The sequence below is a fragment of the Pan paniscus genome, chromosome 2, assembly GCF_029289425.2.
Source record: "Pan paniscus chromosome 2, NHGRI_mPanPan1-v2.0_pri, whole genome shotgun sequence".
In the NCBI taxonomy this organism is placed as follows: Eukaryota; Metazoa; Chordata; class Mammalia; order Primates; family Hominidae; genus Pan; species Pan paniscus.
In genome coordinates, this window is record NC_085926.1 from 170,501,916 (window position 1) to 170,527,708 (window position 25,793).

The 25,793-nt window shown below is 40.9% G+C and overlaps 1 protein-coding gene across 2 annotated transcripts in view; it reads right to left on the bottom strand.

The window, feature by feature from the left end:
• Positions 1 to 2,763: 2,763 nt before the first annotated feature.
• NCEH1 (neutral cholesterol ester hydrolase 1) overlaps positions 2,764 to 25,793 on the bottom strand; it is an 89,186-nt gene continuing 66,156 nt past the window's right edge. For both annotated transcript variants that reach the window (XM_003831946.6, XM_034957726.3), the window contains exons 3-5: positions 25,060 to 25,129; positions 15,363 to 15,534; positions 2,764 to 13,541 (exon numbers count right to left, since the gene is read on the bottom strand). In XM_003831946.6, coding sequence (XP_003831994.1) covers positions 12,924 to 13,541; positions 15,363 to 15,534; positions 25,060 to 25,129 — 860 coding nt within the window. In that variant the 3' untranslated portion in view covers positions 2,764 to 12,923. The remainder of the gene's footprint in view (positions 13,542 to 15,362; positions 15,535 to 25,059; positions 25,130 to 25,793) is intronic.

A 25,793-nucleotide genomic window follows, 5' to 3' on the forward strand; every position in this document is an offset into this window, starting at 1 on the left:
TTATACATTTCTGATACATGGAGAGGAAGAGGAAATAGCCTGGGTCTTGAATTTTCTGTATCAAGCTCTCTGAGGGGAAAGCTTTCCTTTATTTTGTGATCTTGGATGTCCAGGAGATTTTTGGTTGTATCCCTATGATAAACCTCACTCTACTTAAGCTATCTTGAGTGAGTGTTTTTTGCAAGAGATAGCTTGCCAAGTGATGAACTAAATCACGACTAAAAGAAAACTAAAATGGAAATTTTGTGTCCTTTTGTAGATTTTGTACAGAGTATTAGTTATGGGTAAACCAGCTTTTCTTTCCCTTTTTAAAATAAGAAATAATAAATCATCATGAAAAATTCAAAGCCAGGTGCAGGGGTGCACACTTGGCCAGCTACTGGGGAGGCCGAGGTGGGAGGTTCACTCAAGGCCACAGGTTTGAAGCTGTAGTGCACAATGATCATGCCGATGAATAGTTACTGTGCTCCAGCTTGGGCAACATAGCCAGACACTGTCTCCAAAAAAATTTTTTTAATAAAAAATTCAAATGTTTCAGAGAGTAGCAAACTGGGGGAAAAAAGTTTTTCTTCCCTTAAGATCTCTGTTCCCAGTCCTCAGAGGTAATGAATTAACAACTTTCTGTATAACCTTTAATAATTTTCTTGATTTTTTAAAAATGTTTTTGACATGGAGTTTTTCTTTTGTTGCCCTGGGTGGACTGCAATGGCATGATCTCAGCTCACCACAACCTCTGCCTCCCAGGTTCAAGTGATTCTCCTGCCTCAGCCTCCTGCGTAGCTGGGATTACAGGCATGCACCACCACGCCTGGCTAATTTTGTATTTTTAGTAGAAACGGGGTTTCTCCATGTTGGTCAGGCTGGTCTTGAACTCCCAAACTCAGGTGACCCACCCACCTCGACCTCCCAAAGTGCTGAGGTTACAGGCAGGAGCCACCACACCCAGCCAATCTTTAATAATTTTCATATGCACCTATAACATTTTCTCTTTTTCCATGAGCCCCAATAAAAGAAAATCAGAAAGCAGATTATCTTATCATCAATACACATTCAGGGATATATTTGACAATATCTAACATTTGACTTTGGTTTAACTCAAACCTTTTTAAATTGCCCTTCTACAGCTTTATTTTTAATAGTCCTTAGAGACAAGTAGTAGGACAAACACTGTTACTTTTATTGATTCAATATATGGTTACACTGATGTTTAAAGTCACGTCCACAGTTCTCATTGAGGTTCATTAAATAAATAGTTACGTGAAAGTTCCTGCTGTATTGCTTTAAAATAATTGAGGACATTATTCAGTAGGTCACATGTCGGGATTTTCTTTTAGAATTTAGTGATAAAGAAAGATGATCAACTCTGAGAAATTAGAAGACTTCTTCCTGTTTAAAATAAAGACTGAGTCACTGACTAAATTTTCTACTTTTTGCCTTGACTGCCAGGGTCCTCAGGGCCAAACTGGAAGTTCAACCACATAAACTGATTTTTCTAGTTAGCATATTTTTGTTCATTTCCTTGGCTATGAGCCTGATATGGTTTGGCTCTGTGTCCCCACCCAAATCTCATTTTTAATTGTAATCCAAATTGTAATCCCCAGGTGTTGAGGAAGCGACCTGGTGGGAGGTGATTTGATCATGGGGGTGGTTCCCCCATGCTGTTCTCATGATAATAAGGGAGTTCTCTCCCAAGATCTGGTTGTTTGATAAGTGTGAGACTCTTGCCCCTTGTGCTCTTCTCTCCCTCCTGCCACCATGTAGGATGTGCCTTGTTTCCCCTTCATCTTCTGCCATGATTGTCAGTTTCCTGAGTCCCCCGCAGCCACGCAGAACTGTGAGTCAATTAATCCTCTTTTGTTCATAAATTACCCAGTCTCAGGTATTCTTTATAGCAGTGTGAAAACACACTAATACAGAGCTACTATTTCTGTGTCACAATTTCATTATATTTTTTGTTTAATTATAAGCTGTTTCAAGTATTTGGGGGGAGTAAGAAAGAGGTTTAGATAAAATGACTTTTAAGATGGGGAACACAAAACCCCAATAAAAACTTAAATTTACCGAGATATTTACTGGCAGAGCTGGAACTGGGATTACAGTTTCCCAGATTTTAGTTCATGGTATTTCCTCTCTTCTACATGAAATGAATGGTGAGGTTTTCCTTCTTAATCATTTTATGTCTGTTTTTAAAAATATGGCAGTTCCACAAACATCATGGCTGGATGTTGTTTGCTGGAACCTGTGCCCCAGCTTTTGAAGGCCACCCCTCCCTGCCTTATTTGTTGTTTTCAAAGGCAGTTTTTCTATAATGCAGTGCTGGGTGCCTGGGGTTTGCCAGCAAACAGAATGAAAAGATAAAGGTCGTATATTTCCTGCTACACTAAATGGTTCTTCAAAAATGCAGAACACCACTGTTCTGTCAGCCTTTCTGCAAAGGGATGGCAAATATCTACCTTGAATAAAAGCATGTTAAAAAAAATAAAACACTTTGGCAAGCAGAGAGGTGAGTCATATTTCAACAAAGGATTAATGCAAGTCCTGTTTTGTTTGTTTTGAGAACTCAGTCATTTTTTTAATCAGGTAGTTATGAGAATTTTAAATTCTATTTTATAAAAAACAACCCAACTTAATCCTGTGATGATAAATTCTATTTTATAAAAAACAACCCAACTTAATCCTGTGATGAACTATGACTTTTATTGACCTTTTACAAAAAGTACAAGAAAGCTATTGATAAATCTTTTCTTTCTTTTTTGTAAAAAAAAAAAAAAGAAAAGAAAAGAAAAGAAAAGAAAAAGAATCCAGATGAAACACAAAACACAAACCGCAGTGTATGGGATGGCAAACGCCGTTGACTTTCAAGGCGCCCTCTACTGGCAATGGCTTTAAATTTTTAAATGTCTATTATATTATAGGCTTTGGAATTTCATTCTTTAACCAAATAAGATTTTCAATACATTAGTAGAAAGAAAACACATGCAGGAAAGAAAGCCCCAGATATTTTATCTCCGGAATATAAATAAGCGAATATATACAAAAGTATCAGGTATTATTTTACATATCCTGAAAACTATGCGTTGTTAATAGGAAGAAGAATAATACAGTTAGTTGTTCATCAAAGATTTATTGAGCGCTTATAAGAGGCACCATGTCAGGCATGGGGGTCACAGAGGTGAGGCTGACGTGACCCCCACATCAAGGGTCCTAGTCTTGTGAGGGAGTCAGACCTACCTGCAGACAATTACCATGTCATGTGTGGAGTGCAGTGTGAGACCCGAGGAACGACCCCTAAATCCTCCTGAGAAAGGAGTTAGGAAAGGCTCCTGGAGGAGGCTGGCAAAGAAATACAAGAACAGTGAAAAGCACTCTAAGGGGAAGGAAGGGTGTTCGGTAAGAGAACATGGCGCATGTGCGGAACACGAGCAGAACCGCGGTAATAAGTTCCGGGTTGGCTAGCTGTACCACAGCACGATGTGCAGGGACGGCCAGGAGAGGATGCTACAGAGCAGCAGCTCTCAAACTTTTCAGTCTCAGGACTTTACAATCTTAAACATTATTGATGACCCTTCCCCCTCCCCCACGAAGAGCTTTTGTTTATGTGGGCTTCATTTATTGATGTTTACTTTTTTTTTTTTTTTTTTTTTTTGAGACGGAGTCTCGCTCTGTCGCCCAGGCTGGAGTGCAGTGGAGCGATCTCGGCTCACTGCAAGCTCCGCCTCCCAGGTTCACGCCATTCTCCTGCCTCAGCCTCCAGAGTAGCTGGGACTACAGGCGCCCGCCAGCACGCCCGGCTGATTTTTTGTATTTTTAGTAGAGACGGGGTTTCACCCTGTTAGCCAGGATGGTTTCGATCTCCTGACCTCGTGATCTACCCGCCTCGGCCTCCCAAAGTGCTGGGATTACAGGCGTGAGCCATCGCACCCGGCCGATGTTTATTTACTTTTAAGAAACTGTTGGATGGGCATGGTAGCATGCACCTGTAGTCCCAGCTACTTAGGAGGCTGAGGTGGAAGGATCACTTGAGCCTGGGAGGTCGAGGCTGTTTGCCAAGATTGTGGCACTGCATGCTCCAGCCTCTGGGTAACAGAACAAGACCCTGAGGAAAACAAACAAAAAGAGAAGGAAGGAAGGGAGGGAGGGAGGGAGACTAAAGCTGATAAATTTGAAATGTAGTTATTAATGTATTTAATTACATGTTATCTTAAGCTCTATTTTACGAAAGAAATCCTGAATTTTTCAAATACAAATTAGTGAAAAATGTGGCGTTGTATTATATTTTTAAAAGTATCTTTTTTTTTTTTTGAGACGGAGTCTCGCTCTGTCGCCAGGCTGGAGTGCAGTGGCGCGATCTCGGCTCACTGCAACCTCCGCCTCCTGAGTTCCAGTGATTCTCCTGCCTCAGTCTCCCGAGTAGCTGGGACTACAGGTGCGTGCTACCACGCCCAGCTAATTTTTGTATTTTTAGTAGAGACGTGGTTTCACCATGTTGGCCAGGCTGGTCTTGTACTCCTGACTTCAGATGATCCACCCACCTCGGCCTCCCAGAGTGCTGAGATTACAGGCGTGAGCCACCACGCCCGGGCCTACAAATCTCTTTAATGTCTAGCTTAACTAGAGACAGCTGGATTCTCACACCTGCTTCTGCCTTGGATCTGTTGCAACATCACATGTCTGTAGCTGCTGGAGGACTCTGCTGTGCACTCATGAAAGAAAAAGTGACAAAGGCAAATAACATAGTATTATGAAAATAGTTTTGATTTTGTGGGCCCCCAAGGGGTCCCCAGACCACACGTAAGGAACTACTGCTGCAGAGGTGGGCAGGGGCAAGGTCACGAGGGAGAGCCGGGCACATAACATTAAGTGGCTTGAAACCTGCCAGTAGGCAACAGGACTTGAAGCTGAGAAGTATCTTGTCAGGTGTGAGTTTTAATTCATCGTTTTTGCAGCTGTGGAGGGGATATATTTGAGGAACATGAAACTGAGGGAGACAAGAAAAGTAGTTAGGGAGTTATTGCAATTGTTTGGGCAAGAAGTGATGACTCAAGTAAAACAGTGTGTCCAGGGATGGAAAAAAAAGGGAATGGTGTTGGGAAATATTTAGGAAGTAAAACTGATTGGGCTTGGTGATTGATTGAAAGTTGAAGGACTGGAGGAAATAAATAAAACTTATAATTCTAGCTTGAGTAACTAGAGACCTCAGAGAAGGTGATACAATCAAATGACATAGGGACCATATAATGCAATGGCACCGCAGGGAAGAAGGTAATGCATTTAGATTGAGGCTTGCTGCCCTGGTAGGCCTAAGGATGGCTCAAGAGAGACATCTGGAAGGAGGGTGAATGTATGAATCTGAATCTTGTGCATGCGCATATTTACCATAAAACTTGAGTTTAGGGCCCTTTATCTGAATAGGCCCCTTTTACAGGTACACAAGATGTTGCTTTTTAAAAACACACATAGGTAAAAATACTTTTTAAGTGCAGTTAGTATCACTGACTCTTCCCACCACAACTTCTCCTCCATTGTGATTCTCCACATGTTAGATGGCTTGGAATGGCTACAGGCATTTTGGGGATCTGCTAAGGAAAAATTGAGCTGGGGATACATTTAGCTTGAGTTTAGAAGGATATATTTATTATATGCAGCTGCTTCAGTTAAGTTATTGCTGACTTATCCAGGAGAGGAACAGCTTCCAGGAATATCCCATTCTATACTCTGCTGAAGTGGAGGGCGTATGTATTGCAATATGAACTTATTCAATGGCACTAAGCAAAATAAATTTCAGCAGAGTGGAGCAAAAACAATGTTAGAAATGTTTGGGGTCAGAGTGAATCTGTGAAAAATTCTCTCAATCATCAGACATAAAAAATGTAAAGAGAATTTTGTTCTTATCAATGACTAATCAAAATGGAATTCTCCTCTGGAAAGAATTGTGGTGCAATAAAGATGGCTATAGGCTGGGCGCAGTGGCTCATGCCTGTAATCCCAGCAGTTTGGGAGGCTGAGGTGAGTGGATCACAAGGTCAGGAGTTCAAGACCAGCCTGGCCAACATGGTGAAACCCCACCTCTACTAAAGATACAAAAATTAGCTGGGCGTGGTGGCGCATGCCTGTAGTCCCAGCTACTCGGGAGGCTGAGGCAGGAGAATTGCTTGAATCCAGTAGGCAAAGGTTGCAGTGAGCTGAGATTGCGCCACTGCACTCCAGCCTGGGTGACAGAGTGAGACTCTGTCTCAAAAAAAAAAAAAAAAAAAAAAGGCTATAAACTCTTAATCACACCCTCCATTGTGTGATGGTGTCTGTCTCCCCTCTCCTTAAATCTGGGCTGGTCCTATAATTTGCTTTGACCAACTGAATATGGTGGAAGTGATGTTGAATAACTTCCAAATCTGGACCTTAGAAGACACAAAGCTTTTCGCTTTTGCATATTGAGAATGTTCTATCTTGGAATCCAGATGCCATGCTTTTAGTATTACAATTCAGAAGGAAAGCCATGTAAAGGAGATCCAAGGCAGTCAACCGACAGCCAGCACCACTGCCAGCCTCGTAGTGAGCCATCATGGAGGTTCTAGCTCAGTGGGACCCTGAAGTTTGTAGTCACAGGCAACATCAAGTTTAGCAGATGGTCCGCCAAGCTAAGCTCAGTCCACCCAGAATTCTGAGACAACAAATGACTGTTTTAAATTGCAAGTTGCATAATAATTTGTTGCTTGGCAATAGATAACCAAAACCCTATTGCATCATGTATAATTTTAAACTCTCCTTTGGTGTATGTGGTGTGTGTGTACACACACAAAAATTTTTCTTTAATGGAAATCACATGAAGTAGAATTTTGTGATGTTGATATTTGTCAACTTCTAAAACTATGGACAATTCAGTGTTTGGGCCAGAAGGAAAATAAAAGTCAAAGGGGAGTTTTTTGTTGAGAGGACAAATTTGACTGTATTTATAGAGCTAAGAGGAAGGAGTGAGTAGAAACAGAGAGTTAAAGGTACAGGACAGAAGGGAGGTACTTTAGCAAGTCCTTGAGTGAGACAATAATGAATTGGATTAAGGACACAAATAGAAACACTGGCTTTATCCAGAAGGAAGTTAACTTCATTCTGTGAGACTGGTGGAAATGACGTAAGCAAGAGAGTTGTTACTCAGCTTAGTAAACCATTTATCTTAAAGTACAATACTTAAAATAACGTTAACCTGCAGCTAAGCAAAATAAGTATTATTTCTTGATTTCATGAATTTAGCTGGAATGAAAAACATTTTCCCTATTAAAAAAATAATGAAAACAAAAAGGGAAAACCACATCTTAAAAGTGGTAGATTGCTGTTGGCCGGGCGCAGTGGCTCACGCCTGTAATCCCAACACTTTGGGAGACTGAGGCAGGTGGATCACGAGGTCAGGAGATCGAGACTTTCCTGGCTAACACGGTGAAACCCCGTCTCTACTAAAAATACAAAAAATTAGCCGGGCATCGTGGCAGGCGCCTGTAGTCCCAGCTACTCGGGAGGCTGAGGCAGGAGAATGGCGTGAGCCTGGGAGGCGGAGCTTGCAGTGAGCCGAGATCATGCCTCTGCACTCCAGCCTGGGCAACACAGTGAGACTCTATCTCATTAAAAAACAACAACAACAACAACAACAAAAACGTGGTAGATTGGTTTGTCTGGTTAAAATTTCTCAAACTCTAGGCCCGGCGCGGTGGCTCACGCCTGTAATCCCAGCACTTTGGGAGGCCGAGGTGGACGGATCACAAGGTCAGGAGATCGAGACCATCTTGGCTAACATGGTGAAACCCTGTCTCTACTAAAAATACAAAAAATTAGCCGGGCGTCGTGGCGGGCGCCTGTAGTCCCACCTACTGGAGGCTGAGGCAGGAGAATGGCGTGAACCCGGGAGGGGGAGCTTGCAGTGAGCCGAGATTGCGCCACTGCACTCCAGCCTGGGCGACAGAGCAAGACTCTGTCTCAAAAACAAAAACAAAAACAAAAATTCTCAAACTCTAAAATTGACTTCAGGCTGGGCATAGTGGCTAACGCCTATAATCTCAGCACTTTGAGAGGCTAAGGTGGGAGGATTACTTGAGCCTAGGAGTTTGAGACCAGCCTGGGCTACATGGTGAGACCCCATCTCTTAAAAAAAAAAAATTCCGTGGAACACTTATAGAATATGTTAGATAGGTCATTTTTTTAAGTGCAGTTTACAATGGTTTATTCAACATAGCAAAAACTATCTGCTGAGAAAAATTTAGAACAGACATGAGTTGTGCAAAAAGCAAAAAGAACTTCACTCAAAAGCATTTTTTGCTTTAAAATTTGGTAGTTAAAAACAGGGCTTCCTTTCAGTTGTTTCATTTTGTTTGGAAATATTTACTTATTAGTCTTAATTATATTTGACATAACTTACTTCTTAAAGAAGAAGGGTAATAATACCCCAATTCTTATAAGTTTAATTTTTCTTGGTGAGGACTTATTCAAAATCAACTTTAAAAAAACCACTCAGGCCAGGTGCGGTGGCTCACACCTGTAATCCCAGCACTTTGGGAGGCTGAGGCAGGTGGATCACTTGAGGTCAGGAGTTCAAGACTAGCCCAGCCAACATGGTGAAACCCCATCTCTAATAAATACAAAAATTAGCCAGGCACAGTGGCACGTGCCTGTAATCCCAGCTACTCAGGATCGTGAGGCAGGAGAATTGCTTGAACCTGGGAGGCGAAGGTTTCAGTGAGCCAAGATCATGCCACTACACTCCAGCCTGGGTGACAGAGCGAGACTCAGACCATGTCCTCTCCCTCTCACTCCCCACAAAAAGAGAAGAACATGGCAAATGGCAGTTACAGCAAAGAAACACACTCAGGAAGGAGGCTTCAAAATCGTTTTTTCAAAGTCTACTGTGTGTCCTGTTTTAAGTGCTGAGAAAACAGGAAAGGCCAAGAAAGACAAAGTTCCTGCCCTTGTGGAGCTTACAAATAAGCACGGGGAAAAAAGAAAACAAGCACATACATACAGACATGATCATCAGAAGTGAGATGGAACAGCAACAATCAGTGTCGCAATCAGATGAGAGGGCCAGGGGATGGGGACGGGGTGGTGATTGGGAGGGTTGGGCAGACTGGCTGGCTGAGATGGACTTCTCTGAGGCGGGGGCATTTAATCTAAGATGCCAACAATGAGTCAGCCATGAGAAAATCTGGGAGAGGAGCCTTTCAAATGAAGACACGTGCAAATGCTGTCACCAACCTCTCTCACTCTGATGACACAAAATGTACTGACAGCACTGAGCTACCATGTGTGCCTATTAGAAATCATATTTACATTTCCAGTCTTTTGGATTTGAGACATCTGGTACTGATATCCGTATCTTCTAGATGTTTCAATAGGGGGTCCATTAGAAAATCTGAGTTATAAAAAAAATTAAAAACATAGGGGATAAAGAGAGAATGAAAATAACAAGAAAATCAATATTAAAACACACATACAGTTTACATTTAAATGCCCCAAAGGAGATGTGTTGGAGCTGTTTGGGGATCCATCCAGCCAAATATAACCACACACCAAGAGGTTTTGTTAGGGGACATGAAAGTAACTATAACAGAATAGGAAAACCAAATTTACACACTTGTATGTGGATCATTTAGAATATAAACAATTCACTCTGAAAAAAAGTTTTATAAATTCCTCTGGTATTGACATAAACTAAGCATAATAAACTCAAGTGTGAAATTATTAGATTTATTTGTAATGACAAGGTCAGTTTGAGAACCTGCCTTCAGTGATAGTGATGCTTTGGCTGAAACAATTCAGCTCAAACTCTTGGCATTATGATCATCCTTTCCTAACATGTGTACTGAAGGTCCCAAAATAGTCCCAGGGCCTGCTTGGCTTTTATGAATACTCTAGCCAGTCCAAAGGAGGGCAACACATACTGTATCCAGACACGAAACAAATGTCATCAAGGAGGCCACTGAACCACCTCTCTAAAGGAAAGACAGCTGGAGTACTCCACTGGGCAGAAGATTGGGAAAGAATTGTGGCTAGCAATTTGGCATACAGAAAGAAGAGAAGAGAACACTGTTTTCAAATGGGAAACAGAAAATGAGACGGGAAAATGAAAGCACATTCCCAGATGGAGCAATTTTATTTCCAAACATGATTCAGAATAGATATATGCTTTGCTACCTCCACACTGGATTTTCATTTTATAAAATATATTTGCTATTAAAATCATTCATAAAATCTACCTTCCCCTTCATAGTGGGAAATAAGCAAAGTCAAAGGTTAAAAGGTCATGCATAAAATAGATCCACCAAGATAATTATATAATAGTCTTAAATTCTTCACAAATCAATAAAACATTAATTTATACTTCACTACACAGCACTTCAAGGTTTTTCTTTATATATTAATGTTTATATTTCACAGACAACAATTTTACAAAAAGATTATCATTTTTTTCATAAAATAGGAAAAGCAAGCCACAGTACTAAAAAAAAAATCAATCTGCAGAGTGTAAACATTTTTTATAAGAATACAAACTAAAAGAACAATGAAACTCAAGTACATTATCAGAAACAGTGGTTGACCTCTTTTTTCCTTTACTCCCTTTTCATCTGAGAGAGCCTTTTAGAGATCCGGAATCATTTGCTGTCTGCCATTACTATAGGCTTTGGCTCACAATTCTGGGGAAAAATGCCAATTGAAGGAACCCTGCATATACATTTTCTTCAAGACAGACAACCTCAAAATAAGGTCCAAATATTGGTTCCTTCAAATGGTGTCAAAAAGAATAGTATTATATGAGGAGGATAGTTATCATAGAATAAGAACTAAAATCCCATTTTTTTTTAGGAAAAAAAGACCTTCGATGATGCAGGTGTCTGTGTATAAGGAACTATGACCTACCAAAAAACCACCACATAAGGAGAGGCCAATATAATTTGCCAGTCTGACAAGACAGTTGGTATTATAAGTGGAAGAGACCTCAAGGATCACATAATTCAGCTCTTTGATTTTAGACGGAGGAAAGACGAGGCCCAGAGATGGGAAGTGGCTTGCCTAAGTACATTAGCAAGTTAGCTTCAATGGTTATTTTTATACACACACAGGCACACATACATACTGTTGCACTGACTTCTGTTTTGTACATAAAATGCTACTGGCTCATACAATACATCAATAAATATGCAACTTTTCATTTGTTATTTCATTGCTGGAAGTGGGAAATACCCCATCTTCCCAAGAGTGAAATGGTTCTACTTTCTCTCCGTGGTGCCCTGTATCATTACTCAGCTCTACTGCTGCTCTCCGCAGCCCCTAAAAGTAGCATGGATCGGGGAAGAAGGAAGGACGGCAGGAAGGCAGGCAGAGATCCTCAACTCAAATCACAATTGGAGTGTCTTGTTGTGTCAAAGATGTTCCCACTGGAAGTGAAGACTTTACATGAAGTTAAGCTTGGGCTGTTGAAACTTCCAGACCTGGCTGGAAGGAGGAGATGGGGGATCTAGGCACCACCAGGTGCCAGTGTACGCCCTTCACTCAGAACATGAGCTTGTGTTCCTCTGACCCTAAAAAGCGGAGATGAGCAGTGTGTGCCTTGCCTAAGCTACTGAACTATAAACCTAGATGACTTTACTAGGTGCAGTCATAGTTTCTAATTATTTTAACTTGTATATGCATATAAACATGAAAATATTTATGCCTATGTTATAGTAGTATTAATAGCTGTTATATCATTTCCACAAAATTACACGTGGTTATAACTGTAGGGAAGGTTTTAAAACCCTAAGGCAGTTTTTTAAAAAATACCATTGTTTTTAATATTTATTATGGACATCTTTCTGAAAAACCTTAAGTCTAGCTATGTATATTAACATTAAATAACTTAAAAAAATAAACAATACATTATATTGTAGCAAAATAGCTCCATTTTAAAGCCATATAAGTGAAAAAATTGAGTTTTCAATAATAGACTAGACCTTCTAAAGGTATTTTTCACAATTTTGAACTAATATTAAATGTATTTTCTTTTTTGACTATGCCAAGTATATTCACACTGCTCTTGGTACTTTATGTCAGAAGTATTTTTATGTGAAACACTAGGTTGTTTCATTTGTCTGTTTTCACTTGCTCTATAATGAAAAGTTTACTCTAAATCTAAATAAGTTTGCTCCCAAAGATCTCCCCAAGGAGAAGGGGGACAGCATAACCAAAAAAACAACAAAAACCTAATGATATACAGATATCCAGTGCATGCGACTTCATATTTTCTAATAATAGTGGTAGAAAGTAACTTTCAAGTATCCCTGTAATCCAACTGGACTTACAGATAGCGATCTCATAAAATGAACATTCTAGAGGAAGAAAGTCCTTTGAGAAACTTGTTCTTTCCAGAAAACCTTTGCCAAAATTCCCATAGGAAACAAAACCATCCATTCACAAAAGACCAGAGGGTACTTGGTCCCCAGTACTGACCTGAAAGTGCACGCATTTAATACTGCTCTGAACTCAAGGTTAACTCTAGCAGAATTGAGGAGTCCTCGTTTTTTTAACTTATTAAAGGTCACTCTATCATCCAGAGCTGGAAGAACTGCTTCTAAAAAGAACGTCCTAATGAAGGCAGGACCCAAAGTTATTTCCAGTTCCTAGTCCTGCTTTCTGTAGCTGTAGGTATGAGTATAGTTGGCTAAAATAACAAGAACAGAGAGATTGGCCCACTCTGGGAACCAAATTTAGATGTTTTGCACTTAAGTTAGTCAAATTCATTTTTAAAAATTAGGTTATCATAAAGACTTCAGTTATGGAATAGAAATTCCATAACTCGCAAGTAGAGGGGAATGGGAGGAAGAATTAGTCAACTAAAAAGTGCATGTCTTTCCAAAGCAGGTGTAGGAGGTCAAGAGGGGCTCGAGGCTTCTGGAAGTTTTGCTCCTTTACAGGTTTTGATCTAGCCACTTGATGTAACTATTCCTAGTCCGGATTCCCACTGAGAAGTTGGTGGGCCAGCTAGTGAAAATCATACATCCGTGAAAGCCATCCTCAAAGTGATCTAGGGTCACCTCCACACCGGCACTCTCCAAACGCTTGGCATACATGATGCCATCGTCTCTGAGGACATCATGCTCACACGTCAGAATGTAGGTCTTTGGGAGGAGCTGCAGCACTGCCTGGTCTGCAATGAGTGGGGCGGAGCGGGCATCCAGCAACTGAGGAAGCTCCTGGACAATCCTGGCATTGCCTGTGGTCTGTACGACAGGCTTGTAGTTCTTTGTGAAGGATGCAGGCAAGAGGGATGTCCAGTTGAGACGGGCCCTGACGGCAGCAGCCTCTTCCACATCAAGTGAAGTGTGATTGTTAACGATCATTGCCTGCACAAAGTCATAGTTGCCTTTGAAGTAGTCCACCCAATACTTCACCATGACATAGCGGGGCAGGATTGGGGTGTTCACATTTTGCTGATAAGATGGTGTGTTAAAATCTAAAGCTTGAAGAACCGGATAAATTAAAGCTTGTAGTTTGAGCTTATTTTTTAGGCTGGCATCTTGAGTAAACTAGAGAAGAGGAAGCAAATACATTATTTCATTTTGCATGCCTTCTTTTGAACCATACCCTGTAGAGTAGCTTAATGTGTTACTCTGAATCTGTCAATGGTATAAGTGTTACATTTCTACCAGGCACTGTATAAATAATATAGTTTAAAAAATAATTCTCCATCATTACCATCACCACCCTATCAAGCTGCTAGATATTTAACTAAGAAAGGTATGACGTTTACAACTCAGTTTTGAGTGAACCCTGTACTTGTATCTATCTTTAGGCAGTTAAGACACCTAGGTATTATGAATGGATAATGTGTGAACCTTATTTAATTTTTTATTCCCTACAAAACCCCCCAAAAAGGTCATGGCTTCCTAGGGGGAAAAAAAATTAGTCTTACTCTTCCAGAAGAGAGGGGCAGAAAAAACTTAATAAACAGATTACGAGACTCCTGAGTGTTTTAGTAGGACCTCAGGGTATGCTTTCTGGTGAGCATCTTCACGCTTGGTGAGACAGAATTTAAATAGTTCTGGCAATGCACCCTCCATTCTACATAATGAGCATATGCCAGAGTGAAGTTGTCATGGGAATGTGAATGAATCCCCTACCTCAACAGATCTCAGTCCCCCAACACCTCCCCATAGTGTTAACATTGCCCCATTTTGTAATTCTGGTGTGCAAAATTATATATTTGTCGTGTAACATCTAAAAGAAAGCTAACTAGTCATGAAGCTTCATAGACAACTAAATAATCTTCAAGGTAACTTTAGCCATACACTTCTGCTTCATACTTGGACTTTAGAAACCCATTCCCAGGTGAGATGTGACTGCTCTCCAAAAGCAAGAATGGTCAGTAAATAGTACTTTGAATATGTGCCAAAAATTGTATACACATCACCTCACTAAGTCCTTGCAACAGCCCTGCAATCAGATGACACTGTCCTCGTTTTTCTGAGGCTCAGAGAGGTTAAGGGACTTATCCAGGGCCCCGCAGCACTCAACGGTGGTTCCTGGGTTAGATCCCAGTGCTGTCTGGCTTCAAAGCCAAGAATGTTCTCTCCACTGAGCCAAGAGTCTCTTCTGACCATATTTGGATGGAAAACTTGCCAATGCCAAATGGAAAATCAAGTTCTCGAATTATAGCAAAAGAGTTAGAAGCCAAGGTACATCATAATTAGAATGACAGATGGTATTTGAGGACACCAAATGAAATTTGGAGGTGAGAAGACAAAGATGTCTTAAGTTACTTCATCCATAACAGGAAGAAAATGTGCTTTTTCCCACTTGCCAAAAAAATTGGGGTGCTATTAGAAGCTAGATATAGTTTTCAAAGAATTAAACCAGGTAAAGCTCATAGTAACTTGTAAGATAATATTTAAATGGCTGAATCGTTTAATTTCTTTCTTTTACATTAAAAAAAAGTTGGGGAAACAAATTTTAAGGTTTTAATTTGGCTCAAAGTTGTAAGGAACAATCTTAGGAACTGGAATTTAAGCAAAAATACTCCGCTTTGCAAGTCAAACATGAAAAAGGGGCAGGGGATACTGGAGTTCCATCCATAGCCCTGAGAAGCAAGGGATGTCAGCCCTTCTCTAACACTGACTGTAATCAGGGACTTTACAAAGACTCATAGGTGACACTTCCTCCAATGACCCATCTTCCTACTTCAACAAGATCTCTGAGAGCTCTACAAGTGTAATCGCATGAACAATTTGGCCATCTAGTGACCGGCCCACCCAGCTATGCGTTTGCCACACATAATGGAGGGTGTGTTGGTCTGCTGGACCTTGTCATGCACCGCTCAACCCACCAGCACCTTAGGACAGTGGTGTTACCTGTTGTCCAAGGGCAGCAGCCAGATTTCCACCAGCACTGTCACCAGAAATGCAAATTCTGCCTGGATCAACCATATACTTCTGTAAGACTTCTGGCTTCAGGAAATACTTTGTGGCCCGTACAACATCATGAATTTGCTCAGGAAAATAAACCTTTGGAACTAGCCTGTATCTGTAAAAACAAAAGTTGTATTCATTTAAGGCCTTCTCCAATTTTGGGGGACATTTAAAGTTTAGATGGAAACTGGTTCTTTTAAATCTGGAAATAGATAAGAAATTAATTCAATGGAATTATTGTATGAGAAAGAAAAAATAATAAAATATAAAAATAAACCATTTTCTTGCAAATCAAATACTTAGTTTAAAATGTGATGATTTTGTGTTAGTAATAGTACTATTTTTCTTTAAACTATCAGCCACCAAACCAAACCTACTTACCACCAAGAACAACCAAAATAAAACTTCAAAGTAAAAGGCAGATGTTCATTACAAAGACATGGATAGCACAGTAATAGATTTTAGAATTTTATTTCTGGAAGTCAGTGTTCCATTCATAATGCCTCTGGATTAAGAGGTGACTTGGCAGGATTAACCACTTCATTGGTCTCACATTTAATGAGTCCATCATTTACTTCATATAATAAAATTGTACTTCACTGGAGAGGTCCATATTAGCCTGACATTAAACCCAAGAAATGCATTCAATACCTGGAAGACTGTAACTAAAAGGCCGGTTGTTAACCCACAAAAGGGAAGCTAAGTTTTCCAGACGGCCTAGAGCAGGCCCTCGGGGATACTTCTGGGGCTTCTCCAACTGGCCCCACTTCGCAAGATCAGAGTCCTTTGGAATCCTACTCTGTACACCTAGTAGAATTCATATCCCCTTAAGATTCCCAGAAAGCTCTGGTTTTGTCAAATGCCTCACCCATAGTGTTATCTTACACATCTACATTGGCAATCTTGGTTTAGAGTTCCCTCTCACTCTCTACTCCCCTCTTTTGCTTATTAATTCTCACTCATCCTTTAAGCCTTAACTGGAGGGTTTGGCCTCCTCTAGGCCACCTTCCTTGGTCATATCTCCACTTGCTTTTGGGCTTGAACTGGCTACCATTCCTTGATATTTCTATGTGCCAGGGTATGTCACTCACTGTTCTTATTGGCTCATATGAAAATTATCATATGTTTTTCCTAAAGATTGTGTTCTCTGATATCAGGAACTGTGTTTTATTCATAACTGTGCTTCCAGTATCTGCCAATGTGAGGGGCACATAATCATCCATCCAATAAATCTTTTTTGAGTATTAACATACCTTCATTTTGCAAACGAAGAAACTAAGGCATACAAAAGTTACTTGATTTGCAACAACTCAAAAACAGACCAAAATTAGGTAGGATAAAAACTAATTACCTAATTAAAAATTAATAACAGTCAATGAAGACTCAAGACTTTTGATTTCCATCTTATAATTAGCATACTTATTTTCACAAGCTAATTTTTTCTAAGCTACTCTAAATAAAGACATTTATTTTCCACAGTCTAAAATCCAGCTAGTTGGGCTGAGAGCGGTGGCTCACACCTGTAATCCCAGCACTTTGGGAGGCTGAGGCAGGTGGATCACTTGAGATCAGGAATTCAAGACCAGCCTGGCCAACATGGTGAAACCCCATCTCTACTAAAAATACAAAAAAAGGGCCAGGTGCAGTGGCTTAGGTCTGTAATCCCAGCACTTTGGGAGGCAGAGGCGGGCAGATCACCTGAGGTCAGGAGTTCGAGACCAGCCTGACCAACATGGCGAAAACCCGTTTCTACTAAAAATACAAAAATTAGCCAGGCATGGTGGTGGGCGCCTGTAATCCCAACTACTCGGGAGGCTGAGGCAGGAAAATCACTTGAACCCAGGAGGCGGAGGTTGCAGTGAGCCTAGATGGCGCCACTGCACTCCAGCCTGGGTGACAGAGCAAGACTCCATCTCAAAAAAAAAAAAAAAAAAAGCCAGGCATGGTGGTATGCACCTGTAATCCCAGCTAGTTGGGAGGCTGAGGCCTGAGAATCACTTGAACCCAGGAAGTGGAAGCTGCAGTGAGCTGAGATCGAAAGAACAAGACCTGGGCGAAAGAGCAAGACCCTGTCTCAAAATAAAACAAAATCCTGCTAGATAATTAAACATCTTGACATTCATTGTAGATAAAATCAAATGGACAAATGTTTGTGAAATACGTTGACAAGTAGTGAATGTGGATCTGGTCATTCTGGAATTACCACATTTTGAAACTAAATGCAATAAAAAAAACTCCCTTAGTGGAGGTGGAGCTTGCAGTGAGCTGAGATCACGCCACTGCACTCCAGCCTGGGCGACAGAACGAGACTGTCAAAAAAAAAAAAAAAAAAAAAAAAAAATCCCTTAGCGTTTGCCATATAGCAGATAAAATAAATTTTCTAATTTCTTATTTTTCCATCTGGGGTGGTCAATTAATCATGCAAAATGCTTTTTTTTTTCCAGTTGATTTTTCACTATGTATGAAAGCTGCTGCTATATAATCTATATAATTCCATTTGAGCAAAAAAGTAGAATTACGCAGTTTTGTCCACTAGATGACATCATTTCATATGAGTCTATTTACCCCTAGTTCTTGGAGTGGGGGGGTGGGTCTCAATTTTTAATCTTCAGTATTACCAAGCTGAACTTTTAATTTTAATAAAAAGAAATGTACTTCATGACTCGAGTTGTGAAAACAAAGGTTATTTCATTTCAGCAATATCCCACATATCACAATAAACTGTTTTCCTGGTTGCCCAGATGGTCAGAACATATCCACTAGTATCCATATGTCAAATAAGTTGAATTTTTAGATGTTATTTCAGAAAAGGTCTGAGAGACTTTGATCAAAGGAAATTGGTAACCTAAAAAAAACATGCTACTGCTCAATCTTCTCAATTAATAATTGGCTTATATAATAGGATAAACATGCTTAAAAACAAACAGGTTATGATGCAAGAGTGTTCCTGGTGCCATAAAGATCCACGGCCTAACCCCTCCCCTCATCTGTTTTCATGCTGGAAACATTCTTCAGTTTTACTCAATAAAAATGGACACTTTTGGCCAGGCACCATGGCTCACCAGCACCAGGCATGGTGTAATTCCAGCACTTGGGGAGGCCAAGGTGCGCGGATCACGAGGTCAGGAGATCGAGACCATCCTGGCCAACATGGTGAAACCCCATCTCTCCTAAAAATACAAAAATTGCTGGGTGTGGTGGCATGTGCTTGTAATCCCAGCTACTCGGGAGGCTGAGGCAGGAGAATCGCTTGAACCAGGGAGTTGGAGGTTGCAGTGAGCCGAGATCGCGCCACTGCACTCCAGACTGGTGACAGAGTGAGGCTCCGTCTCAAAAAAAAAAAAAAAAAAAAAAGAAATGGAGACTTTGTAGACTGAAGAATATCCTGAAAGTAGATATTTATTAGGTTACCTGGCATAAGATGAACTTTCAAAGTAGCTTGAAATTCACCTAAGAAGTATATCAAAATTTTGTAATATCTAGACACAGAAAGCCAAGAATCAGGAGGAAATTCATGGGTGGTACAGCCAAATAAAGCATACATAAATATATCTGCTCTCTGCTGCTGGTGCTCAAAGCTATGTCCCTGCAAAGTAGTGAAAGAGGGTTCTGACATTCAATATTTAAAAACTGCAGATCTTAAAGTACCTGATACATAAATATCAAAGATGTTATACCATATTAATATTATGGATGCATATATATTCCTCAATTTGCCCAACTCACTTCAGGGAGAGGATGACTCTGCAATGTCAAGTGGATTACCTAGCTTTATCACTGCATGTAACTCCCATCAGAAGAACAAAATTTGGTGTAAATTCAGGCATGAGGTTTAATCAAATTAATGTGTACAGTCTATCAAAATGACCATATTCCTGCTGGGTGAGGTACCTTGCCAAATGTTCTACAGACGTATGTCACTCAAATCTCAAGCAAACTTCTGGGTTTAAGGATGAGAATGTGAGGTTGAAGGAAAATGTGTAACTTGTCTGTAACAGCTAGAAGTGGCAGAACTGGGATCTGAACTCACAACTGACTTCAAACCTATGCCCCTAAGCCCCGAATGACACCAATGTGCTAAGAGGGTTGAAATGCGCAATTCTTCCTCAAAATAACCTAACCTGGAAGCCATATGTACAACCTTCTGCTGTGGAAGGGACGCCAAGTTCTCTTCATATAGTACTAGTTAGGTGAAAGATACATGCGGCATTCTGGAATAAAATTATACTCCTATCAGATTCAGCAGGAGAGAGGATAAGCCTCACTCCTTTTCCAGCTTTTTTACTTTTCACCATCACCCAAGAAAATCTCAATAGATTCATTTTGGGAACATAAAAGAGTTAATATTCCCCACTGTCTTAGGGGTATTTTTAGTAGGGGATATCCAAAACAAATCAACACTTAAAACCAGATTGTGCTCTCTGAGTGAGACAACTCCAGAGGGAGAATCTATTTATTCCACTAACAGAAGTTTCCTTTCTACTGTTGCATCACAAGGTCAAAAAAAAAAGCAAAGCTTCCTTTCTTCCCTGCCCCCTTTATTTTTATTTATTTATTTTATTTATTTATTTTTTTTGAGACGGAGTCTCGCTTTGTCGCCCAGGCTGGAGTGCAGTGGCACAATCTCGTCTCACTGCAAGCTCTGCCTCCCAGGTTCACGCCATTCTCCTGCCTCAGCCTCCAGAGTAGCTGGAACTACAGGCGCCCGCCACCGCGCCCGGCTAATTTTTTGTATTTTTAGTAGAGATGGGGTTTCACCGTGTTAGCCAGGATGGTCTCGATCTCCTGACCTCGTGATCCGCTCGCCTCAGCCTCCCAAAGTGCTGGGATTATAGGCATGAGCCACTGCGCCCGGCCCCCTGTCCCCTTTAAGAGACAGTCTTGCTCTGTCACCCAGGCTTGAGTGCAGTGACACCATCATAACTCACTGCAGCCTCAAATTCCTGGCCACAAGCAATCCTCTCACCTCTGCCTCCCTAAGTGCTGGAATTACGGGTGTGAGCCACTGCATCCCACCCAGAAGCTTCCTTTTCATTAAAAGAACATATAATAAAACTGTGCTCGAGGGGAAGGAATGTGGATGGATGACTGTTTCTCCAAAACTGCACCATTGCACTCCACCCTAGGCAACAGAGTGAGACTCTGTCTCAAAAATAAATAAATAAAAAATACACAAACTAGAGGTAAAAAAATACTCTATTATAGTTAAACTGCACTGAAATTTATAAATATAAGACCTTTTATATTCTAGATTGTATAAATGAGGATACATCTGCAAATCTTAGATATAAGATAAACATTGTAATGTATTTAACAAATACTTATTGTGCAATTAATATGTAAAAATAGTATAGCGTTGTAGAAGCTACTGAGTAGGAGACATGGCTTTTAAGTAGTTTTTGTACTCAAGGACTTCACCTATCAGTCATTTGGTCTGTCCCCAGACCCTTGAGCCAGCATGAGTGACATGAATCATGGAGTCCCAACTCCTGGTGCTCATAAGAGGTGATTCCATTACCAAGGCTGCTGGAACCCCTGCCCACCAGCTTCCTCAGATAAAAACCTTCCCCAGTGCCATAACCCACATGAAAGAATAGCAAAGCCATGACGCCACTACCCACTCTAGAGGGCCTCAAGGCAAGGAGCTGCTGGCTCCAGACAGCCTCTCTTCTAGAAGGCGGAGCTCCAGAAGAACCAAGCGTCCACCATCCTCCTAAAGACTCTTGGAATCATCCACACTTACTTCTGTTTTCCTCAGTCGTCCCTCCGTCTGTCTTCTCTCACATTTCATTCCCTCACTGCTCTCTGCCTCGTCCCTCCCCTCCCAAGCCCTCTTACTACACCACTTTGGTCTTCCATGACAAATCCACTTTTTCTAATGAGGTTCTGCTCATTCTTAGGGGTTTCATCCAAACATCACTTTCTTTAAGACACCTTTTCTGACCCTGTAAACGAGGTAAGATCTTGCCTGTTAGATGTCTCTGTTACTACTTGCCCTTCTACTTCCCATCACTTATCACACTTTTAACATTACTTGTTCAAGGTCTTTCTCTTCTAGATCATAAACTCTATGAGGGCAGGAATTAAGTCATTCTTACATTGTTATGTCACCAGCATTTAACACGGTAACTGGCACAAAACAGGAATCCAGTAAATATTTATGGAATAAAAGAAAGAAGAAAGAAGCGAGCCACGGAGATCCCGCTCTGAACTGCTTTTTTTTTCTATTTTTTTGTTTTGTTTTGTTTTGAGACAGGGTCTTTCTCTGTCACCCAGGCTGGAGTGCAGTGGCGCAATCTCAGCTCACTGCAGCCTTGATCTCCTATGCTCAAGCAGTCTTTCCAACCCAGCCTCTCGAGTAGCTGGAACTACAGGCATGCACCACCATGCCTGGCTAATTGTTTTTTAACTTTTTTGTAAGACAGGGTTTTACCATATTGTCCAGGCTGGTTTTGAACTCCTGGACTCAAGTGATCCACCTGCCTCAGCCTCCCAACGTGTTGGGATTACAGGTGTGAGCCACTACACCAGGCCTGAACATCGTTTCCAAGAGAAACATCATGATCATATAATGTTGGCTGTACCTCAACTAGAGCATAGGTTATAAAGTGCTCTTGGGTTAGCCTGAATCTTAACAAGGATTACTATCTCGCTATTTCTACAAAAAAAAAAAAAAAAAAAAAAGTACTGTGAGTTCCAAACATGCTGATAAACGCGTAAGTTGTCCTTTTCATTCTATAGGCTAGATAGAGCAATAATCCTCCAGACTCAGCTAGTGCTTTTGAATATCTGAACTCCTCTTATATCAATTGTCTAAAATGATTCTCATGACAATTCTCTGCAGTCATTATCCCAACTCAGCATGCCTTTACCTAGCATGCACACTCCAAGCCTTGCACTGGGTTCTGGAGATGCAAAGGAAGGAAGACGTGATTTCTGTTTCCAGGAGTTCACATTCTTTTGTTTTTGCTTTGTTTGTTTGTTTGTTTGTTTTTTGAGACAGAGTTTCGCTTTTGTTGCCCAGGCTGGAGTGCAATGGCTCAATCTCGGCTCACTGCAACCTCCGCCTCCCGGGTTCAAGTGATTCTCCTACCTCAGCCTCCCCAGTAGCTGGGATTACAGGCATGCGCCACCATGCCAGGCTAATTTTGTATTTTTAGTAGAGATGGGGTTTCTCCATGTTGTTGATCAGGCTGGTCTCGAACACCTCAGGTGATCCACCTGCCTCAGCCTCCCAAAGTGCTGGGATACAGTCATGAGCCACCGCGCCTGGCCTTTGCTTTGTTTTTTAAAAAATAGGGTCTCCCTGTGTTGCCTAGGCTGGACTTGAACTCCTGGGCTCAAGTAATCTTTGTACCTCAGCCTCTCAAGTAAGGCACACCACCATACCTCACTGTTTTCCCAGTAGCTCACATTCTAAACATACAGGAAGGGTTCTCAACCCCATTTTGCACATGAGTTTAAATGACCTGCTTGAGGTCACACAGTCATGAGTGATGGAACTTGACTGCCATATGCTCATGCCTCCCATCTGGACACCATGTTGTATAGATTAGGAACAATGCAAAGTTTAAATCAAAGCAGTCCCTTCTAAATTTTAGCCGTTTTCAAAAAAAATCATCTTAAATATATCTTATTCTTCTGTGTCTTATGATAAGCCTTGCAATACCCATTTTACTTGAGACAGATGCTGATAAGGGGAGAAGGGAATGGAGGAACGGTTTAGGGCATGTGGCCAAGTAGTGATATTGAAGCCCGGAGGGTAGGCCCTGTGGTAAATGGAAAATCTGCACGGCGCCAACTGAAGCAAGCCCAGCTTCCCTCCTTTTCTCAGGCCTGCAAGGAGCTGAGGCTACACAAGAAACCAACTGAATGGCCCCTGAAGCTTGTTCCTCAACACCGAGCTGTAGGGCCTTGTCTCCTTAAACATCCCCTGTGCTTTCCTCTGGCCAGCTGCTCAGGCCAACTGCCCAAATCATTTCCTTGACGGTTCCTGTATTACCAAACTGCACTGACAACCCTTGAGTAATCTGGTAGGCCTTGCTGAGAGTCCAGAAAGGTCCAGGTGCGGTGGCTGCTTCCTCAGCAGATTTGGCTCCAGCTGTCTGGACTCTAGGGCTTTTGGGTGACTGCAGGGCTTTTGGGTGACTGCAGGGCTTTTGGGTGACTCTAGGGCTTCTAAGTGACTCTAGGGCTTTGGGGTGACTCTAGGGCTTTTGGGTGACTCTAGGGCTTTTGAGTGACTCTAGGGCTTTGGGGTGACTCTAGGGCTTTTTGGTGACTCTAGGGCTTCTGTCAACAGGGTCAGAACTGCCTCAGTGACTCTGAGCAGCCCCTTCCAAGAGACTGTAGAAGAAAAGATCCACTCAAATCTGGAGTAGGAACAAGGAGGTGGTGCACCATGAACAGGAGGATAGCTGACAGAGAGGCAGAGGGAAGAAGAGAACTGAATGAGCCTGGGGCAAGAAAAAGTGGTTGGCGTCATGGCCCTGCCACTCAGCATTATAAGCTCCCTTCAATAGTGGCCTGAAACTGGATCAAAAAGGTCCAGAGACCTCGGGAACTATCTGACTTATTCCCCTACCCCATCTATGCGATGAGCTAGCTATCTGGCCTTATGCACATCACTTAGCTTCTTGGGTCTCAATTTCCTCACTTATGAAAAAGATATCAAAATATCTTGGATGTTTTATATGAGAATTAAGGTGCTTCATTCATTCATTCCATAAATATTTACTGAATGCTCACCATATGCCAGGGATGTTTCCAGGCACTAATGATTCAGCAATAAACAAAACAAACAACAATCCTGAAACGTTTGCCTTTATAAAATTCATATTGTCTATTTCCACTTATTACAATAAACATAATAAGTCAAATATGTGGTTTGTCAGATATTGATGATAGCTTTGGAGAGAAATGAAACAGAGGAACGTGGCTTGCAATTTCACAAAGGCTTGTCAAAAAAAGGCTTGGCTGAGAGGATGGTATCTAAAAAAGACCTAAAGAAGAAGAGACACGTGTGCAAAAGCATTCGCACAATGCCTGGTACAAAAAAGATGGCGTGATTTTTGTGTTGTATTATTATTATCATCAAAATTATTATAATTATTATTCACATTCTTCTTAGTTGCCCAGAAAAGTGGCTTATACAGAACTGACAGAGACAACCCAAAATATTAATATTACTACTATTACTACTAACCACACCATTAAAATTTGTTGAACACGTATTTCTGTTCCCAAGGCACAAGTCATAGAACCTGACTCTAAGAGAGCAACTTTTTCAACTCTTGGCTGTAGAAGAGATTCTCTTAAAATCCTTACTACTTTTTAGATTTAAAAAGTTACATGTTGCAGGTAACTGATTGCATACTTCTCTAGGTTTTTAGTTAATCCTTTTTTCAGTTTTCAAAACTAACGGTGAAAAGGTAATTTGAAGTGTTATAAAGCTAGTTCAATAAATTTTGTTACATCAGAAATCATTTTTCTGATTATGCTGAGTGTGACTTTGGGCATATCTCTTTGCCAACTCCAGACCTTTATTTTTTACTTTATCACTTGTAAAACAAAGTAACTAGACTGTTATCTAGAATTCCCTTATAAGAAAAATTTTCTATGACTAGCATTAATTACTTACTCAATGGAAACAATGACAGCATTCAATTCCTCAGCCATTGCTGTACACAGCTCATCATAATACCTGATTTCTAAAAGACACAAAGGGAACAATCATTACAAAACAGGTCATTTAATACTGTCCACTCATAAATTCTGCTAAGTGTGAATTGTTTATAGGCTTGGAGCTAATACTAAAAACAAATAATAAAAAGCAAATGTGAACAAATAATAGGGTTACATGTACACATGAAAAATTAAATCTGATTTCTAATAACATGCAACTACTATATAACAGGAAATGCATAGTTTAGTTTTGAATATATTACTATCTAAATATTTCATAACGGACTATATGAAATGCACCAAATTAATCCTGATTTTATAGCTCTTCAAATGTATATATCTTTCTGGAAAAAAAATCACAGCAAATAAGCAGTCTCTTCCTTAGAATCATGCAATTTTAGGCTGGGAGTGGTGGCTCATGCCTGTAATCTCAGCACTTCAGGAGGCTAAGGAAGGAGATCATTTGAGGTCAGAAGTTTGAGACCAGCCTGAGCAACATAGCCAGATGCTGCCTCTATAAAAAAAATTTTTTTAATTAGCCAGGCATAGTGGTGCACGCCTGCAGTCCCAGCTGCTTGGGAGGCTGAGGAAGGGGGATTACTTGAGCCCAAGAGTTTGAGGTTACAATGAGCTGTGATAGAGCCACTGTACTCTGGCCTGGGTGACAGAGTGAGATCTTATGTCTAAAAA